This window comes from Bombus pascuorum, chromosome 7 (assembly GCF_905332965.1).
Source record: "Bombus pascuorum chromosome 7, iyBomPasc1.1, whole genome shotgun sequence".
Lineage (NCBI taxonomy): Eukaryota > Metazoa > Arthropoda > Insecta > Hymenoptera > Apidae > Bombus > Bombus pascuorum.
The window spans coordinates 16,135,601-16,156,092 of NC_083494.1; the positions used below are offsets into that span (position 1 = coordinate 16,135,601).

Consider the following 20,492-nt stretch of genomic DNA (forward strand, 5'->3'; position numbering starts at 1 on the left):
CGATCGAACAAAATTTCCTCGTAGTTCGAGAAATTTCGCAAACAAACGTGCCTCTCTGACAATAGGAAAGGACAAGGATAGGAGAGACGATAGGGAAATCTGTTTATTCGTTCAACGAGGGTCAAAAGTCGCAGTATCGACGTTCTTTAACTACTTTTACTAACCTCAATATGTTACGTATATCCGAGAGAACCATTCTTAATCTGCTACTCTTCTTTTCACTATGTCACGTATTGTTGGAATTACATTACGTCAAACGCACTTGTCACAAATATTTATAGAATTGTGATTTTCGTCACGCGTTGATCCGTAATAAACCGAAAACAGAAATAGTCGCTAACATCCGAGCGAATCATTTTCAGCGTGATAATAAACAATATTTCTTTCAGCGACAAGTCAGCGAAACAACGATAAACTATCTATCGATACTTATCGATACGAAGAGGAATAGAAAGTTTGTATACCTGTGGAAAGGTAGAAGCGAACTTATGTACACCTGTACTGGTAACATAGATACCTACAAGGTCCAACTGTATAGCGGACGCGTGGATAAAGGAAAAATGGAAAAAAAGGGAAAAGGGAAGCTTTGATCTTTTGGAACACTGAATGTCCGTTCCGTGGGAAACGTCGCAATTCGATCCTCACACGCCTTGCTTCGCATTGATTTACGCGCTCAAATATCGATTGACCAATGCTAAAATACCAGCTCAAATTACATAAATAACCAAATGTACATCTACATTTTATTCCATCTTATTTATAAATACTTTTTACACATTCTACGTACAAAGATTCAATGGAGAAAAATGATCACTTTAATTAGGGCATAAAATGTAAGTAACGTTCTGATACGAAATAAATCGGATCGATTCCTTCCTTTGAACATAACGAAAATATATTTATTTATATTGGGTGGTATGAGTCGCGTTAAATGTAACAGTGTCGATGTCATGTACAACAAAGGTTCAAGGGACTAAAAGAGGTTTGTGCAGTTTGTCCGCGTCGTATGGTATATTTCTCTTGTTTCCAGGTAATAACATTGGCACTGTTTTAACGCGAAGCTCATAGGGAAAGAAATCATGACAAAAATTGTAAAAATCGTTTCGAGTACGAATAATATCGAGCCGTGCCATTTCTTTCATTAACGCGTACAATTCAGCTTTATAATTCGAGTATGATTTACGTTTGGCGATCAACGTTGTTACACTCGACAACTGATGTATAAATTTTTCAGAAACCACTCTAGTTTCCAACTTGTATCTCGGTTCCATACACTTCCACAAATATTTATAAAGACGATCGGTAATCCAGTGTTGAGGACGGGGAAGCCGAGGGGCCCTGTACGCTCGCCCGTTCACCAAAAAAGCCTTATGGACTTGTTTAATAGGACGTTGCTTCTGCGATGTCGACTTTGTCTTTTTTTCAATTTCCTTTATTTTTTCTTCCCGCGAAGGCAACTTCTTTTGAACTTCTTGCTTGTTCCTATCCATTTTCATACGAGCTATTTCTCGTTCCTTCACCCTCTCTAATTTTCGTTTTATTCCATCTACTTTCTCTTTATCCCAAAACTTTTGCGACGTCGGCAATGTTTTATCCGACATCAGAAAGTGCCTGATGCTTGTCTGGCCTTTTGGCTCGTCGCTACGTGCATTTGTACACGTTTTGACCATCGTTGAATGTCGCGAAGGAGACGAAATTGCTTTTTTGGTAGGAGAAGACGACAATCGAGAAAGATGTAGTGCTTCAGACACCTTTGATGATTTCAGTGAATGTTCTGCTATTCCATCGGCTGTTGCATTTCCTCCTATTTTAATAGTACTTTCTTGATCTTCAAGTACAGTTTCAAATAAATTCTTCTTCGCATTCTTATTATGATTTGTTAACAACTTTGATTTCCACTTTAATGTTTTACGGCATGCGTCACTGTTATCGCTTTCCTTAGTGCTATTATGTATAGACAAATTATTACCTTCGAGTATTGTACTCTGTGCTTTTGGTATCGCAAAATGTATAGAATCATCCTCAAAATTCAATACGAACCGATTCGACTCTGTTTCGCTGGAAACTGATGTTTCGGTTATTGCAGGAACTAAGTAGTTTGTCGTCATTTGTAATTCATTATTTTTATTCTTTGAAATATTAGACTTTGATTTTAAAATATCATCAGTCTTTTGACTGTGATTCAAACTATATCCTTGTATTTTATTTAATTGTTCGACGTTAGCAACTGTTCCACTATTTGATGCAGAATTACTCTTAGAACTTTTTTCACCAGTTTTCTGCATAACTTCTAACTTAGCTGTCGCAGAATCGTCTAAAACATTTGAAAAAATATTATCTTTGCTTTCTGTTACTTTAGAACGCGAAAGATGTTTTCTTTTTGCACTTTTAGGTTCTTCGGATTCCAACGTTAGTATATTGTTAGTCTTCTGTGCAATTCCTAACGTAGTTGTTACAGAGTCGTTTAATATATTCGAAGCAATATTATCTTTGCTTTCTGTTACCTTAGAACGCGAAAGATGTTTTCCTTTTGCACTTTTACGTTCTTCGGATTCCAACGTTAGTGTATTGCTAGTCTTCTGTGCAATTCCTGACGTAGTTGTTACAGAGTCGTTTAATATATCCGAAGCAATATTATCTTTGCTTTCTGTTACCTTAGAACGCGAAAGATGTTTTCCTTTTACACTTTTAGGTTCTTCGGATTCCAACGTTAGTGTATTGTTAGTCTTCTGTGCAATTCCTGACGTAGTTGTTACAGAGTCGTTTAATATATTCGAAGCAATATTATCTTTACTTTCTGTTACCTTAGAACGCGAAAGATGTTTTCCTTTTGCACTTTTAGGTTCTTCGGATTCCAACGTTAGTGTATTGCTAGTCTTTTGTGCAATTCCTGACGTAGTTGTTACAGAATCGTTTAATATATTCGAGGCAATATTATCTTTGCTTTTTGTGGCCAAAGAACGCAAAGAATAGTTTACTTTTGCATTTTTCGATTCTTCGGATTCCAAAATTGGTACATTATTAGTCTCATGTATAGTTCCTGACTTACTTCTTACAGAATCGTTTAATAGATTTGAAAAAATATTATCTTTGCTTTCTATTGCCTTAGAACGCAACGGAAATTTCCTTTTTGCAATTTCAGGTTCTCCTTCAGATTCCGATGTTACTACATTATTATTTTTCTGTGTAACTTCTGACGTAGTTGTCATGGAATCGTCCAAAAAATTCAAAAAAATATTATCTCTGTTTTGTTTTTCCTTTGAATGCAGAGGATATCTCTTTTTTGCAATTTTCGGTTCTTCATCGGATTCCGACATTATTATATCATTACTTTTGTTTTTAACGTCTGACTTCGTTGTTGCAGAATCGTTTAAAACGTTCAAAAAAATATTATCTTTACTTTCTCTTGCCTTTGAACGCAAATGGTGTTTGCTTTTTGCAATTTCAGGCTCTTCTTCAGATGCCGACGTTACTATATTACTATTTCTCTTCATAACTTCTGACCTAGTTGTCATAGAATCATTTAAGACATGCAAGAAAACATTACCTTTGCTTCTTTTTTCCCTTAAATGCAAACGATTTTTCTTTTTTGCAATTTTAGATCCTTCCTCGGATTCTGACGTGACTACATTATTATTTTTCTTTTTAACATCTGACTTAGTTATTATAAAATCGTTTAAAATATTCGAGGAAACATTATGTTTGCTTTCTACTGCCTTAGAACGCAAGGGAAATTTCCTTTTTACAATTTCAGGTTCTCCTTCAGATTCCGACGTTACTACATTATTATTTTTCTGTGTAACTTCTGACGTAGTTGTCATAGAATCGTCTAAAACGTTCAAAAAAATATTATCTTTGCTTTGTTTCGCTTTTGAAAGCAGATGATATCTTTTTTTTGCAATTTCCGGTTCTTCCTCGGATTCTGACGTTATTACGTTATTATTTTCCGTTTTAACGTCTGACTTGGTTGTTACAGAATCCTTTAAAACGTTCAAAAAAATATTATCCTTGCTTTTTCTCGTCTTTGAACGCAAATGATGTTTGCTTTTTGCAATTTCAAGTTCTTCTTCAGATTCTGACATCAGTGCATTGTTAGCTGAATCTAATAAAATATCATAATTAATAAAAAGTAGTTTTGTAACATATACATCATAGATCAAAGGAACATACTTTTTTTTACGATATCTTTGTTTATTTTGGGAGAATTTGGAATACTTGAAGCATCTAATATTTTCCACCATTCACCTGTAACCTGGCTTGTTTCTATTTGTGAATTAGAATCTAAATGACGACTAGTTTCATTTAAAATTTTCGAGTCAGTTGATAGTTGCGCTAACGAGGTGTCTTCCAACCTTTTCCACCAGTATGGATATTCTGAAATATAAACACTATAGTATGTATACTGTTTCAAAATATAAATACCTAACCTAAACGAAGTTATTAAACGAATACATACCATCACCAAAAATATCCGTATCGGAATTTAATATAGCAGAACTGTATCTAGACCGACGTTTGTTTAAACTTTTTCGTTTAGCCATTTTCAATAATATTTTAAATATGTGACATTTTTACAAAAACTATAATTTTTCGTGTTATAACAGCACTTAAAGTTCTATGATTCTTATTTATATCTTCCTTCTTATAAAGCTATTAATATCTGATAACTAAAAGTATAGTCCAAATAGCAAAATAAAATGATTAACCATTCTAAATATAAGTTAGTATATTACATATGTTTGATACAATTAGTACGAAACTACGAACGCACATTCCTCCGTGTATACGTTTCTTCCTCACATGTGCGCTCTGTTCCTCGCGCATGTTTCTACCGCCAAAATCACCAAAACAAAAAATGTGCGTGTGTGTGGTTCGGCCGTTTGACCGCTAAAGGCAACTCGTAGAGCGTATTTTTGGCTAAATTTTTTCCATGATCATCAGCGATACCCCTATTCAACTCTGATTATAGTAAATACACTAAATATAATGAAAAATAAAATATATGTAAATAAAATCAAAATGTAATATGCGATGTTATTTTAAGCTTTATTATTATATCTTTTTTGTTATTAAGCATAGTCATACATAATCATAGAAGTATAAGTATATCATACATATAAGATTATTAAATCAATCGCATTCACAGTTACTGATTTCGGAGCATAAACGGAAAGTTTGTGTAAATTATGCTCTTGAACATGTAAAATTATAAAACATTTACATACAAAGTCTAAAGTTCATATACGCTTAATACAAACGTGAAATATGTACGTCACTACACGTGAAGGTCACATGGTAATTCGCATTTTAAAATGATATTAACATAATGGAAATTTTCATAAATACTAATATCGAAAACCTTATTTATGATACATACATAGATAAATGAAATAGGTACTTTCGTGTGATCAGCCTTAGATAAAAATCTCTCGCTTTAGTACATATTTATTTAGCTTTCGTAGATGAACGGGATCTAAGATTTTTCTTAGTCGCTTGGTCAACTTCTGGCAAATCGTCATCCTCGGACGTGGCAGATTTTTTTCCTAAACAAAAATCAGTTTTGTACTTAAAATTAATACTTTCAGTGTACATTAACGATACGAAAATTCCTCAAATCTTGTTTACCTTCTTTTTTCCTTGGCTTTTGTTTTGATTTCGCTGTTGCTTGTACAGGAACTACATTTTCACGGGCACGCTTGAGTTGCCTCGAAATAAATACATAAGAAAGGTACGTTTGGAAGAGAATGATATAGGTCAAAGCTGTAAATCTTATGACTGGAATATTAAAATTTCCAGTTGCGAAATTGAATACACTTTCAACTTGGCCTAAACCATACAGAAATACTAACGTTGCAATAGTCAACGTTACTATGCGTACGAAAACATATATCGAGTTAGCAACGAGGAATGCCACTATAACAAAATAATTGTAGAATATTACGAAAGAAGTAATTTTATATAAAACAGTATATCTAATGAAATTATACCCACTTTTTGTCACCTCCTCTTTTTTACCGACAAAATGTACAAGCCTAGCTCCATGAAGCATAACATCTCCTATGTAATGTGAAACTAATAATAATATTCCTACTTGCTGGAAACTGTATAAAATAAGAAAGTATTAGAAAATAATATAATTAATATTGTATGCTACATAGAAAAATATGTATATCATACTTAAAGATATAAGCTGCAACAGTGGAAAAGAATGCAATAGTTGGTTGTACAACTCGAGAAGATAGATCTTCCTTCTTTACTCTTTGAAAATATAATTCAGGATAACAATGCAACCAATATGCAAGTTGGCAAATAAAGAACAGTTTTGAGGAAAAAGACATTGGCATAGGATATTCCTTCCACAATAAAGTTATGTTTAATAACAAGTCCTCTCTAAAGGAATCATAAATTTATATTACATTTAATTATATAAAAAATGATTATATTTATATTTGATATAACAAACCTGATAATTATGTCTATACCCCATATAAGAGACAGTATATAAAATAAAACAAGTTGACTGGATTCGTTAAATTTAGCAAGTTTTACTTTACTAAGATGTAGACGTTTTGAAATTTTCTGAAAAATAAAAAAAAAAGAAAAATATAAATGTTAGTAACGGTTTTATTGAAAATATTTAGAATAAAGAAAATATAAATTAATGCATCTTACATCAAAAACATAATCTTGAAATACGGCGTGCATTACAGTTATTATCAAGATAGAGAAAAATACAGCACATGCATCTTTCCAACCAGTAGTATATTTCATTGGCATAGTCGGATCTTCAATATCTGAAGTTATATTGTGATGAATAGCAATAAATGTATATGTCCATGGTGTTGTTACCTAAAAAATAATTTACAACTTATAGCAGTGTATAAGTAAGCGAACATTGTGTTAATCAAAAATATTACGTTAATATAACTTCACTTAAGCTCGATTTATTACATATATTCGTATTGGTTAACAAATAATGGCAATGACAAATAACATATGGTTATCGAACTAACGATAATTGGAACTAATATTAGGTATAAATTGTTCTTCGAACATAAAGTAAAATACATAAAGGTGAAGAAAATCATCGCTAGCGAACTTTGAAAAATATGTACGAGTTAAATAAAAATATCATTGAAATTGAAGAAACTGAATACTGACCTGCATCAGTAAACCAAGTAGGATGATTATAGCCATACAAGAAACAATATCTCCATGATTTTGAATAACGAATTCATGACTGAACATAGGAGGATTTTTATTTGAACTTTTGCGACCTTTTACTGCAACCATTATTTTCCGCGATTAAAAGTACCGTTCTTGTGACCACACGCGTCAACGACTTATTGGAAGTACCGTCAAATAATCCAACGTGTACTCAATTATACCAATAACCTATAGTATATATACATATACTATAGGCAACAACGCAACACACGTCGCACCGGGAAAGCAATAGATTAAATCATGCGACCAACATCGAACAATGTGGCGCTTTCTGTCTTTACTTGTTGGCACCACGTAAGTCAGGAAAATTTTGAAATATATAACTCGGTCAATATTATACGGTATGCATATATTTCTCATATTCTTGTGATATTAATTGAAAAATTAATTTTTTCTAACATATAATGAAAATTATCACAGTTAACAATATTTTATGCATTATTATACGGATGTTCTATTGTTTGTAAGTGCGATGATCAGCCTGATCCAGGGATCAAAAATAATAGTTATATATGTATTTCTAAAACTTCTATGAAAAAAAGTTATTGACTAATGATGAAGAGATAATTAAAAATCATTTATAAACAATATCCAATTTCCTATACATAATAAATTATTCACATGTGTATAAAATTAACGAATATAACAATAATATTAAATCATACGACAGGAAACATTGTAAGATACACTTTATTAATAGTATTAGGTACATTTTTAGTGGTCACAATATTCTTATACATATTCCTATGCATTTATTGTTAAAACTATGCAATCACCACAAATATTTCGCGACACTTTAAATATTTATCTATAAATAAATATGTTAATAGTTATGTGACGGTAAAGGGAAAATACATATTTAACAATTCAATATTGGAACAAAATAATTTCTAAATTTCATATATATTATGCCAGAGATAAACTGTAAAATTCATTGATCAACAATGAGTCGAAAATATACCTCTGTAATCGTAAAAATAATACTCTTCCAACGTTATATTTTCATTATATTATTAGTTAATCATAGTGGTATGATATTAACGCTTGTGTATTTGTACATTATATGTTTGTATTAGCATGCTTAGCAGTGGAACGATAATCTGTCTGCTCTGATGCACTTAAATGAACACATATGATATACGATCAAAATTCGGAATTTATACTTAAAGTTATATAAAATACATCTTGTGTCTGTGTGTGTTGTAACAGTTCTATTTTCATACACAAAAGCGGATCGGTGTACTTATTTACACATGCTTTATAATATATTACTTTTGTTTATCCTTATAAATTTTTACAATTTCCTTTATATCCGATACTTTTTCTATCATCCACTCTTGTATTGATAACTATTTAAATTTCAAGTGCAGATCCTCCATTGATTAGGCCATAATAAGTTTATATTTTTAACAATCATACGTAATATGCGAAGGCAATGTAAAGAGGATATCTTCGAGAATCATTATAACCCTTTGAGAGTGTTATCTTCACAGATACAGTTTCGTTTATATCGAATAATATTTTTTCTTTCATATGCTTGTCAACAACATCTATTGTCTCAGTATATTGCTAAATCATTTGCATTTACAACAACAATTTTAAATAAACAACATGCATTATCCTCCCTAAAATATACACGTAATTTTGCTGTATTAAACTAGTTTAGGATTCAATGACAAATATAAATTAGATTATTTTATGTTATGTTCGTGAGACGTTGTTCTGTATCTCAAATAAAAATATTTCATATCCTGATCCGATTGTTGTTGACTTAGACGAACGTGTTTACATTCTAAAAACGGTAGTGAGAAATGTAGACGTTCTTTAATATTGCAACATTGTAAATCGAAGCACGACTTGTAGTATTTTATATTAAATGGACGTGTCAGTCAGTTCCTTGAAAATCTTCTTTATGTGTTTCTTAATTGTATCACCGAACTTTAATTAACATCATCTTATCAAGTTTTTAAAAGAGAGATAAATTCAATAAATACCATGATCGTTAATGTTAAAAAAATTTACGATTCTAAAATTTTGTAGAAATTGTTCTTTTCTACATCCAAGAAAACAATATCGAGTTTAATATCTGTACGACTTGTCGAGATGAATACACATGATAATACACGAGTATAATAATAACACGAATTAAATCTAAATATTCCTGTGGTCACAAGCCTTAAATCTTAGCGAAACCTTTTAACGTTATATGCAACCAGTAAGACTTAGGTCTTTAGTTTGTCCTAAGTATCGCTTGTCGTTGCAAATTATATTTTGAGGTAGACAAGTATATTCTTCAAATAGCTTTTCATAGCTATAGGTAAAGCTAAATCAAATGATAAGTTTTCATTTAAGAAAGATGCCACATTAAGTTTAATTTTATATCTTAATAGACCACAAATATAGCCTAAATTTACTCGCAAGATCGTAAAATAGCCATGAAAGCTGTAATTCGATTCTTAGTTCACATTGCAACCAACAGTATTAGAAAGGGTAGAATATAATACCCTCTAAAAGCGTTGCCATACTGATGAATTTCTGTTAAAGCTACAAGAAAAAATTAAGTGTCAAAAATTTCATGCATTTTTAAGATTAATACAATTGCAATATAATTATTGTGAGTGGTATCAAGATTTTAAATAGATAAGGATAACAAATCTGATGCTAAATGTGTTAAAAATGTTCATAAAATCTAAGACTGGAAGCTATTGTACTCGAATGTCGTATTGAGAGATTAAAATCGTTAACTGTATTAATTTTTATCGTCATATTCGTGTAGAATTATATTATCTTGTATGTTCCTTGATTATGTTATAATATTTAAACGCTGTTTTACATTACATTAATAGGTATTTATATTTTCATTTGCTCTATTTTCAGGTTTATGTATATGTGTGTACGCGCGCACACGCGTACCGATGGCAATGACAATATATACTTGTACATTCAGTACAAGAATGTAATTTTTTATTCTCATCAATGAAAATGCTCGTTACGATGTCTTACTACCTGTTTCATTCTTTTATATTACTAAAATATAGTTTACCTTCATGTTTCAGGTACTATCTTTGTACCTCCTACTTCTTGCTGAATTTTAAGCCGCAATCAAAATATATAAATTCACTATTTTTTAAACAAAATATTAATCTATACTCTTGATTATGTCAATAATATGCAGTAATTTACTATTTATTAAGACAATTCACATTAAGGAGATTAAGTTATATTAGAGCGCATTTCGCTATTGAGTAACCCAATCTATAAATGATAGGTATACATATGTGCATGTACACATTGCGATTTCATGCCGATTGCCAAAATAGTTAATCTATACTAAATCTCATAGAATATTAAATTTTACGATTGTATATCTGAAGTTCCACTTTTCTTTTTTCTCCCGCAAATAACAACGGAAAATAATTATTATAATGCCATACAATACTGTTTAACAAAATCTACAATTAACACTGCATATTTATGGAACATTACCTTTCATCACATACATGTAATTTATACAAGAGGATCATTATCAAGATCCATTTCTTCTACAGTGATATAAAGTCCTTCTTCCTCGTATGTAGACTCGTGTTTTGCTAAAACTTTGAGTAATGGCCGTAATTTCATCCACCACTGATATGTCGGAATACGGTGTCTAAAAATTTTACGAAACGTAAGTACACATTTCCGATGAAAAACAACTGCGATACATTCCCGTTACTTACTCGAAATCCGTAACTTCAATAAGTTCTGTAAACGGCGTAAATCTATACTGTCTTCGCACAATACCAATCATAACTGCACTATCAGCATCCATCGTTGTTATCTTACTGCCATCGTTGCTATATTTTTTTAATTGTTCGGTAAACCACTCAACTGCCTTAGATCCCATTTTTGTGCCCAAATTGCGATCAAATGGAGTCGGTGAACCACCTTGTTGCATGTGACCTATAAAAAATTTTGTAACTTGAGATCTATTGTTATTTGAAATATAAGATAGTATCAATTGTTAAAAATATACCAATAATGTTCATTCTACAGCTGAATAGACCCTTTCCTTCTTCGCTAAAAAGTCTCTGCATAAAATCTGTATTATAATTCAAGTTAGCATTTTCATTTCTCAAAATAAGACCTCTCTGTACACCTTCGGACATTTTTGCTGCCATCGCAATGACATCCTGATTTAAGTCTTTAATATTAAACTTCTCTTCGAAAATATATGCTGCGTCAGCACCTCCGGCTAATCCAGCGACCGTAGCTAAATAACCGCAATATCCACCCATAGTTTCAATAATAAATACTCGACGCTTTGTACCTTGCGCCGATTGACGAATTCGATCACAGATCTAAGAATAACACAGATACACTTGTTGACTAAATGAAACATTATACCAATAGTTCTATTATGAAAAAACATATACACAACGTAAAAAATTCTACCTCTGTAATTTCATTTAAAGCAGTGTCACAACCTAATGAAAACTCGGTTCCTGGAACGTTATTGCTAATAGTCGCCGGAATCATAGCAATAGGAATTCGGAATTCTTCATACTTGTCCCTAGCTTTGAAAAAGGTAAGTCCTGTTTGATAACCCTTTTAGAAAAACAGTAACAATATCACATTATAATAGTAAGCAAAATTCTGAAAGACAGCGTACGAATTACTTTAACCCTGCAGAGATCGCGGTTAATCTGACAGATACATACAGAATTTGTTAAAAAGTCTGTATATGTGTATCATAGGAATATATTATTTCTGTGAGAAATTTCTATATTTCATACGTACTAATATTATTCGTGATGAATGTTTTTCGATTCTTACGCGTCCATCAATGAAGAATTCTAATTAGCTTATACAATTGTTCCTTTTCTTATCCTTATTACTATTAATGTTTAATATCTATACTAGGTTTAATAATTATTAATAGTATCTGTTTTAATAAAATGAAATTTGTAATAATTTTTATATAAAAATCGGCACTGCAACACGGATTAAAATCATTAATACCATAAATACACCGCGATCTATGACGGAATTATTATAACCGAGATCTTCACAGAATTAAAGAACCATTACCTCAAACCCTCCTATGATGAGCAAAGCTTGAATTCCGTATTCTTTAAGTCTCTGAGCAATTTGAGGCAACTGCTCCTCTTTGGGTGGGGCACGTTTAGTTCCTAAATAAGCACCACCTTGTGCTACCCAACCAGTGACAGAAGGCCAATCCATCAATTTAAATTTTCCAGCCATAAGGCCCATTATTCCGTCACAAATACCATATACCTGGAAGTTTGTAACATGAGATCTTGTATTACTATATAAGGATGTACTCATTTTAAAGACGGTACCTTATCACCTCGATATATACAGTTCCGAACGAAAGAACGCACCGCAGCATTCATACCACAAGAAGGTGAACCAATATGCATCACACCTAACGTATAGTGTTGCTGTAATAAAATTTGGCGTCAATATTGTGGGCATATTTGATGTTGATTCATGCAGCGTGCACATAAAAAACAAATGCATTCTGCAATTTAACATAATGTTTGATATCAAGACTTTTAGTGTGCTTGTGGTTTCTTTTAATCTAGCAGAAACACTTATTACAGGTTATAACAATGTTATATTTGTTTAGTAATAAAAGAAATAAAAGAAATAAAAGAAAAGAAACAGACAAAAGAGAACGAAAATAACATCAAGATTTAGAAGTTAGTTAACTCACTTGTCCACATAAAGTGAATTGCTAATTTAGAAGGAATAGATGAGACTGTTAGAAAGGCTATTATATGATGCATTAAAATTTAATATTCAGCAAAAAATATATACACTTATACTTTCTTCTCTCAACACAGATTTACCTTTTTTAATATCGGGCCATTACTTTCCTGAAGCAGCATTAAATAGAAAATATAATATAGGCAAATCTTCACTTTTTATATATTCTAGATACCAGAACTAAAAACCTTCACATGTTTTTTGTATGATTCATTATGTAAGATGTTCCGCAGTCGTGATACAACAGAAAGAAAATAATTCGAAACGAATTTTCATGAATAGTAAACGTTCGGTAATGAATATTCAGACTTGATTTTCGAAACAAAACTCCATATGAAAAATCTTTATTCTATACTTTTAAATTATTTGGATATCAGGAATCGTCTCTTTTCCGATCGTACCACGATTTCGGAAACAACCTGTATATTTATTCAACAGATTTCATATTTATTATTTTAATAATCTTATATTCAAAAAGTTTGATAGAAGGCTTTAGGTTCATATTAATCTTTATATTATATGCAAAATTGCAACATTACCTTACTAGGGTCGTGATCTACAGGTGCTTTCAAACGGGTTAACATTTTATATGTATCCAAATTACGAGCAAATCCCCTAAAAATATTTACAAAATGAAATATAATTAATGTTTTATTTCAGTATGTAGTATGGATAACATACTTTCCGCGAAGTTGAACAGCAAGATCCCAATTTTTATCAGCCATAGCTTGTGCTACTGCTTTAGTACGACGAACGCACTCCATAAGAGGTAATCTAACAGCTTGATTACCATCCAGTGTAACAACACATGCTTCAGTGTCTGGTTTCGCTTCCATCAATGCCATTACTGCTTCTGCTCCCATTCGACAACCCTATAAGTTATTACTAAATTAATGTAATACTTTTGTCTTTAATACGTTATTGGAAAAGAACATCATGGTATTGTGTATACTTATACAATAACTAACCAGAACTCTATCAAAAGCTGATGGATTACCACCTCTTTGAACATGACCAAGAACTGTAATCCTTGTGTCTTGCTGCAGTTTGTCTACAACAACTTTATGAACCTTCTCAGCAGTAATTGGTTGGCCGTTTCTATCTATTGCGCCTTCTGCCACAATAATAATGTTAAGTCGTTGTCCTGTGAGTCTTTCCTAAAAAATATATTTTAAATTTTTATAATCTTACGCAATACGTACAGATAAATTGAAAGTTACATAGATAAGTGCAAAGATCGTGTACAAAGAAAATTTAGTTCGAAAGAAATTAAATCGTAGGCGAAAGAAAAGGTAATAATATAGAAATTAATGACATTAATGTTCCAATTTATCCCCTATAAACATGCCAAACATTTAATTAGTTAATTTTAGAAATAATTAAACGTTACACATGGAACATGGAACTCTCTGAAAGAACATATTGTAACTATAATAAGCTTACCATTAAAAGCAAATAAACTAAACTAAGATTAAAATATCTATAATATTCCTCTTCTTACTCATGAAACAGCATAGCAGCAAACAGCAAACAAGAGCATAAATTTAAAGCAAGGAGTCATTCTGTGATATTACAAGCAATGAGAAAAGTAAATAGTTTTATAGAACTGTTTAAAAAATAAAAAAAAAAGATGTGCAGACCTGTAATAGCTTTTTGCACAGCTTGTTTGGCCAATCCTGTTCAGGTGGCCACTCTGGGATGAACACATAATCAGCTTCGGAACATATGGCTGCCACTAGAGCCAGGTAACTGTAATAGTATGTTATAAAAGCCAACTAAAAATATTACATTACACATATAACACAGTAACTATAGTATAGTAAAATGGCCAGGTCCAATTTAAACTATTGAAAAAAATGTGAAGATAAATAAAGAAAAATGTTACTGGTAAAACATTACAAAAATACAATATTGCAGAAAGTTTAAATTCTTGTTTAGTATTGGTAACGAACTTTTAAAACTGAGAGGAATTTATAATATAAATGACCAAAAACTAATATATTCCTATTCTTCTTGATAACTTAACTATTTTGACAAAGGAGCAGACACACGTTTAATATGAATAAAAATGAACTCAATACAATATAATCTGGCTAATAAATTTAATATTATAGGGAAGCATGATTCGTTAAAGACAGTATAATGATTGATCAAGGACGTGCCTGTTGCACAGCTTTGCAAAGTTCCTCAACCCAATCACCTGACGGCGGTACTTCAGGTATAAAGCAATAGCATGCTTCAGAAGATAAACTCGAAGCTAACGTCAGATACCTGAAAGACTTTTATTTTTTCATTATATTCACACTACCTTGAATTGCTTTATTAAAACTTGTCCCTATCCTTACATTAAAAAGTTATTACAAACGAAGTTTTTGGTTCTTTTAATATTCTGCTTAACTGTAAGAAGGTGAGAAGGAATATGTGTAACACTGACAACAGAATTAAGCAATTAAAAATACATGGAAGACGAAAACACAAATTATTGAATTTGTTAAACTAAATTAGGGGGGGAAATAACACTGTAACAAAAAATTTAGAAAATTCCTAAACAACGTGCCTGCTCCAATTTTCTACATAATTTATCAGGCCAGTCAGCAGGAGGTGGTGATTCCGGGCAGAAAACAAAGTCTGCCTCTGCTGCTAAGGCACCCACGATTGCCAAATACCTATCCAAAAGGTTGTCATATTTGTAAGAAATAATACGAAAACAGATATCCTTCAATTCATAAAATATTGTGATTGAGTATTTTTAGTGCTGAAATACTAAATTCCTTCGAAATACTAAATAACCAATTATTTTTTTGATTTATTTAAGAAACGAAAATTCTCAGCATTTCACCAATAAAGCATAATGATCAACTTACCCGCAATGTCGACCCATAACTTCCATTATGAATGTTCTTTGATGAGAATATGCAGTACTAACAATAGCATCGATACTCTCAATAATACGATGTAACGCTGAATCGGTACCAATAGTCATGTCTGTCCCACAAAAATCATTATCGATAGAACCTACCATACCAGCAATATGTAAATGTTGGTATTTTTCTGCTTGTTCTGAAGTAATTTCACCTAAAGAAACAGCATCTTAGTAAAGTATACATAAAAATGTAATATTACAATAAAAATATCGGTTTTTTATTTACCTGCTTCAGCTAATTCTTTTAATAGATCTGACCATTCCTCTTTAAATAAATTTGCACCAGTAAGCGAACCATCACCACCTATTACAACCAAGTTAGCTATTCCACGAGTTACTAAATTTTTTGCAGCTTTTCTACGACCAGCTCGTTCCCTAAAGTCTTTGCAACGAGCAGATCCTATTACTGTACCGCCCTAAAATACATAATTATAATAGTTTGAATAAAGCTGCAATAAAAGTATGACAAACAAAATACATACTTTATGAATGATACAAGAGACAGATGACCAATTAGCTTCTACAATATTATTTCCACCATCCACCATACCCTGATAGCCTTCATTGATGAAAAAAACTTTACAACCTAGGTAAATACCCATTCTGACAACTGCTCGAACTGCCGCATTCATTCCTAATGGATAAGTTTTATTATTAAAATTTAAGTAATAAAATATCAATTAATATGTATTCCTGTCTTATTTCAGTTAATTGATCTTTTACCTTGAGAGTCACCTCCACTAGTAAAGACTGCAAGGCCTTTACCCTTATGACTACCAGGTTTTATAAACCTCTGTGCTGCTGCCTCTTCTGCCATCTTTGCTGCGAGATACCAAGTATATCCCTGTAATATAACTTTTTTGTAACTATTTACTTATCTTTAGATAAAAAATTCACTTTATTCCTTTATCTAATAATATAATAAGTGCTTATGATAATTTATTTTATAGATTGATATTATTTTTTTCTAACAATCAGATCATGATCTTCCTCATTGTCACAACAGAAATATAGAGGAATATTTAATAGCAAATCAAAATATTTTCTCGTAAACACTCATTTCAATTTTGTATCAATCCAGTACAAAAGTACAAAGAATATATGGAAGAGGAATGTGTTATATCCGCCAAGTTTTTAACTCACTTGTAGAGGAATTTTTGGTTCCTTTCGAATATCAAATAATATTGAACTTTTATCAATATTATTTTCTGTTATGCTTGGAACTGAGGTACATGCCATACAAAAATTAATCTTATCTTTTAAGAAATTAAGTTCTTTGTCATCTGATAAAAAGATTTATATTATTTCTCAAAATTATTATTATTTATGTTTTAATAACAGAATAAATTCTATACTTAATACATATTACTTTGTTTTGGGATTGGAACATGAGAAGAAGTAACTTCTTCCTTGGACTCTTTTGTTGTGCAAACACATATTTCATCATATTTTATGGACATTATATTATACAAGTGAACATACAAGAAATTTAAACAGACATTAAGAAATAAATTCTTATGCCCTGCATAATATATGTAACCTAAAATAATAAACACTATTTACATTATAAACCAACTCTATTCTTTGTTATAACATGAACATAGTAGCATCTCATTCATTTTAAGGAACTCGTTACAAACATTCATGTAACAATCATTGTTTATGCATGTATGAAATACACTCTTCATATTACAATATACCGTAATAGCCTTTTCTGTATGAGCATACATTGCACAAGAATTAACGCGCAATGACAAAGTAAATAATAAATATAATATAAAATAACAAGATCGAATTTTCGTCGAATAACAACTTATTTCACATAAGATAGTAATTAATCAAGGACGAAGAATGAAAAGTGTAACGAATACACGAACAATGTTAAAGAACGTTACAACACGGAACATCTTCGGCAGTCCTTCGTATTTTAAAATAAGATAGCATGTTTTCCAAGAATCAATGGAATCTAGCACAGTCTCAATCTGTTGTGCATCAAAACATCGGAATAATGATGTTAGTATTGAGTATAGGATAGATCATTGGGATTACTTCATTTGCATATGAGGTAAAATTCATATATAAAAACTAATTTAAACAATGTGTAGATTGGTGAGCAGCTAAATTTATTAAAAAATTGAACGATAGTCTATTGTATACAAGATAACGTCACTTTGTCACTGACAATTGGTCATTTAGTTATTTATTATCTATAAAAAGTACTTTTATATGTGTATACGTAAAGAAAATTCAATAATTTTCAACTCACCGAACAAATATACGTCCAGTTACCAATAAAGATTAGAATGTGGACAATTCTTGCTTGATTTTAAAATTTCCTATACTTGTAGACCTACGATGTTCTGACTAAACAGCAGAGACCGCTTTCGCGTCTTGAGTCCAACTAAAACTGAAGGTGACCTTTACGTGTGCTTCAGCACGAAGTCCCCCACCAGTAATATTTGCTATCCAGCTCTCACCCCTCCGTCTATGTAAAATTAAATTTAGGAAGTGGCCGTAGATGGTGCTAGTGGTACATAGGCAGCCAGTACGATATTTTCTTGCCGCTGCATTTATTTTACGAAAACTATTTTAAATTCTGCTTACTAAAAATTTATATAATTTTGCCTGCTTCTATTTTTTGTTGGAAGAAAGCTAATTTCTATCTATTCTGCTATATGCTATATGCAAAGATCGATAAATTCTACAAAAAAACTTCCTACGTATTCATTATTTCGATCACACACATAAAACAGCAAAACATCTCCACTTAACCTATGGATTCAATCATCATTTTCACTAAATAGTTATTGACATACGACCTTTCAAAGACAATGTAATTCATTCTAATAATAATCTGAGATAAAATGAACTTTGCACGTCATAAATAACAATATATAAATATGTACTTTTACGGCTCCTTTACGAATGTTGTTTGACATTTAGTTATTTTTATTTTCAATCGTGTCACTGAAAAGAACAGAAGTCAAAAAATACTATCTATTTGCTTTTGCTTTAACAAATCAAAATTTCATCAATTACTTATAGAAAACTTTTATGTCGTCTTATATATATATACATGTATACAGATTGATTTATGATCAGATTATTAAGTAACGAATTTTTGTCTCTGAAGAAGGAAATCAGTAACAGTGCGGAAAAAAATTACACGTGACAATATCAATATTATTATCACGAATTTAAGGTGTAATAAGATATCCTTATACGACACATAAAAAGAATATCTTTGGATTTTAGCGGTAAATTTCATCAAAATTGATCATTCTTTAAAAAATCAGCTGTAATTGATCCATCGGATTATCAAACAAATTATTAACAAATCAGTTTTTTGTTTTACTTCTTTCGTAAATTTTATTACCTGCTGTTACTTTAATCCAATTTCGTTGGTTTTTTATCTCCAGCGATTATGTCAAGATTTGGATAACAGCCCTATGAGCAAAAAATAGTACGCAACTAAATCAAGTACTTTGCAAGTACTCGTTATATGCACTTCGTTATCTTGCCCTATGACTTCATATTTTTAGTACAGAGCACGATGGAACAAAAAATGTTATGTCGAAATATCGTGAACTACTATTAGACCGATTCGATCTTATATAATCGGTTGCATTGGAGAAAAGAAAGAAAAAGAAAACTGAACGATAAAGAAATAAATAGAATCTAGATATTTGAAGAAAATAGAAAGTTCTTTTATCAACTACGTCGATCATGTGTAAAGGCTCGTATAATTATTTCGCAGTAGGATTCCTTTCTTGAAAAAAATACACGTGTGCAAGCACGTATGCAAAAATAAAAAATTATGACGCGACACAAGAATGTAAGGATCTACATACGGATACTTATTAAAAGCCAACTAAATTACTATATTTTCGTAGTCGAATATACAAACATACATATTTTCGTATAAACTTTGAAAGTTAACAAGATGTACAAAGACATCGCGAACCCATTCAATGGCTAAGTTCTTAATTTCAATATAGATTACCAAAATGTTGCAACACTGCTTTTTCCTTTATTTCAAGAGGGTTAAATTTAAGTGAGTATTGTTAATACACAATCTGTTTTATTAAAAACCAATCCCCTCCACTTCTAGGCTTTTGTTCGCTCGAATCAGCATTGAAAATGATATCAAACAATTTTCATTTCAACCGAACCTATTTTTACCTATTTTCTAATTCTTTTCAGTATCTACATAAGATGGATCTCGAATCAACGTTACCGAAGATAAATTATGACGAAGCTAGCGAGCATGAAAACGATAATAATAATAATATTAATTGTAACGAAGAATTCTTACTGTATAGGAACATTGTGCTTACGTTGGCCTAGCCTCCGAAATCAAGTTTTCAAAATCTGTATTTAAAATACTGTTAAGGATGTAAGCGTTATTATGTTTTTGGACTTATTGACTCAATATAGAATATACTGTCCTTCCAGAACTTGATAATACTGGAAAGCAGGACAATCGAGATTATGGCTTTTCTGAGACATTTTATCAGAATTTATTATTTCGTGTAAACGTTTATAATAATTATAATTTACAATTACGATG

The 20,492-nt window shown here is 31.2% G+C and overlaps 3 protein-coding genes across 7 annotated transcripts; all 3 read right to left on the reverse strand.

Annotated features, from left to right (window-relative positions):
- Positions 1–873: 873 nt before the first annotated feature.
- LOC132908836 (putative uncharacterized protein DDB_G0282499) lies at positions 874–4,988 on the reverse strand. Its single transcript, XM_060963195.1, has 3 exons — positions 4,457–4,988; positions 4,171–4,374; positions 874–4,102 (listed from the first exon to the last, which is right to left on the reverse strand). The coding sequence occupies exons 1-3, from the start codon at positions 4,539–4,541 to the stop codon at positions 966–968; spliced, it is 3,426 nt and encodes a 1,141-aa protein (XP_060819178.1). The 5' UTR covers positions 4,542–4,988; the 3' UTR covers positions 874–965.
- Positions 4,989–5,432: 444 nt separating this feature from the next.
- LOC132908841 (translocating chain-associated membrane protein 1) lies at positions 5,433–7,448 on the reverse strand. The gene is made up of 7 exons (XM_060963206.1): positions 7,162–7,448; positions 6,673–6,849; positions 6,464–6,579; positions 6,178–6,390; positions 5,992–6,101; positions 5,626–5,913; positions 5,433–5,543 (listed from the first exon to the last, which is right to left on the reverse strand). The coding sequence occupies exons 1-7, from the start codon at positions 7,291–7,293 to the stop codon at positions 5,446–5,448; spliced, it is 1,134 nt and encodes a 377-aa protein (XP_060819189.1). The 5' UTR covers positions 7,294–7,448; the 3' UTR covers positions 5,433–5,445.
- Positions 7,449–7,899: 451 nt separating this feature from the next.
- On the reverse strand, positions 7,900–18,902 carry LOC132908838 (ATP-dependent 6-phosphofructokinase). Of its 5 annotated transcripts, XM_060963200.1 has the most exons (18): positions 18,189–18,881; positions 16,646–16,766; positions 16,405–16,556; positions 16,149–16,338; positions 15,864–16,074; positions 14,640–14,748; positions 13,968–14,156; positions 13,681–13,871; positions 13,539–13,614; positions 13,083–13,109; positions 12,947–12,967; positions 12,570–12,671; positions 12,298–12,504; positions 11,662–11,814; positions 11,243–11,567; positions 10,947–11,169; positions 10,714–10,876; positions 7,900–9,771 (listed from the first exon to the last, which is right to left on the reverse strand). In XM_060963200.1, the coding sequence occupies exons 2-17, from the start codon at positions 16,737–16,739 to the stop codon at positions 10,735–10,737; spliced, it is 2,412 nt and encodes an 803-aa protein (XP_060819183.1). In that variant the 5' UTR covers positions 16,740–16,766; positions 18,189–18,881; the 3' UTR covers positions 7,900–9,771; positions 10,714–10,734. The 5 variants fall into 5 exon arrangements, with proteins under 5 accessions (XP_060819183.1, XP_060819182.1, XP_060819184.1 ...); XM_060963199.1 differs by lacking the exons at positions 7,900–9,771; positions 14,640–14,748 and adding an exon at positions 15,557–15,665 and having other exon boundaries at positions 10,185–10,876; positions 18,189–18,902; XM_060963201.1 differs by lacking the exons at positions 7,900–9,771; positions 12,947–12,967 and having other exon boundaries at positions 10,185–10,876; positions 18,189–18,880.
- Positions 18,903–20,492: the final 1,590 nt, after the last annotated feature.

Coding starts and splice junctions, on each gene's coding strand:
- LOC132908841 (XM_060963206.1), bottom strand. CDS start 7,293: ATGGTTGCAGTAAAAGGTCGCAAAAGTTCAAATAAAAATCCTCCTATG. Junction 5,914..5,991: donor AAAAGAGGAGGTGACAAAAA/GTGGGTATAATT, acceptor ATTTTGTTATAG/TGGCATTCCTCGTTGCTAAC. Junction 5,544..5,625: donor AAAGCCAAGGAAAAAAGAAG/GTAAACAAGATT, acceptor ATTTTTGTTTAG/GAAAAAAATCTGCCACGTCC.
- LOC132908836 (XM_060963195.1), bottom strand. CDS start 4,541: ATGGCTAAACGAAAAAGTTTAAACAAACGTCGGTCTAGATACAGTTCT. Junction 4,375..4,456: donor TACGGATATTTTTGGTGATG/GTATGTATTCGT, acceptor TTTATATTTCAG/AATATCCATACTGGTGGAAA. Junction 4,103..4,170: donor CAAAGATATCGTAAAAAAAA/GTATGTTCCTTT, acceptor ATATTTTATTAG/ATTCAGCTAACAATGCACTG.
- LOC132908838 (XM_060963200.1), bottom strand. CDS start 16,739: ATGGCAGAAGAGGCAGCAGCACAGAGGTTTATAAAACCTGGTAGTCAT. Junction 11,568..11,661: donor CTTTAAATGAAATTACAGAG/GTAGAATTTTTT, acceptor TGTTATTCTTAG/ATCTGTGATCGAATTCGTCA. Junction 10,877..10,946: donor ATTGAAGTTACGGATTTCGA/GTAAGTAACGGG, acceptor TAAAATTTTTAG/ACACCGTATTCCGACATATC.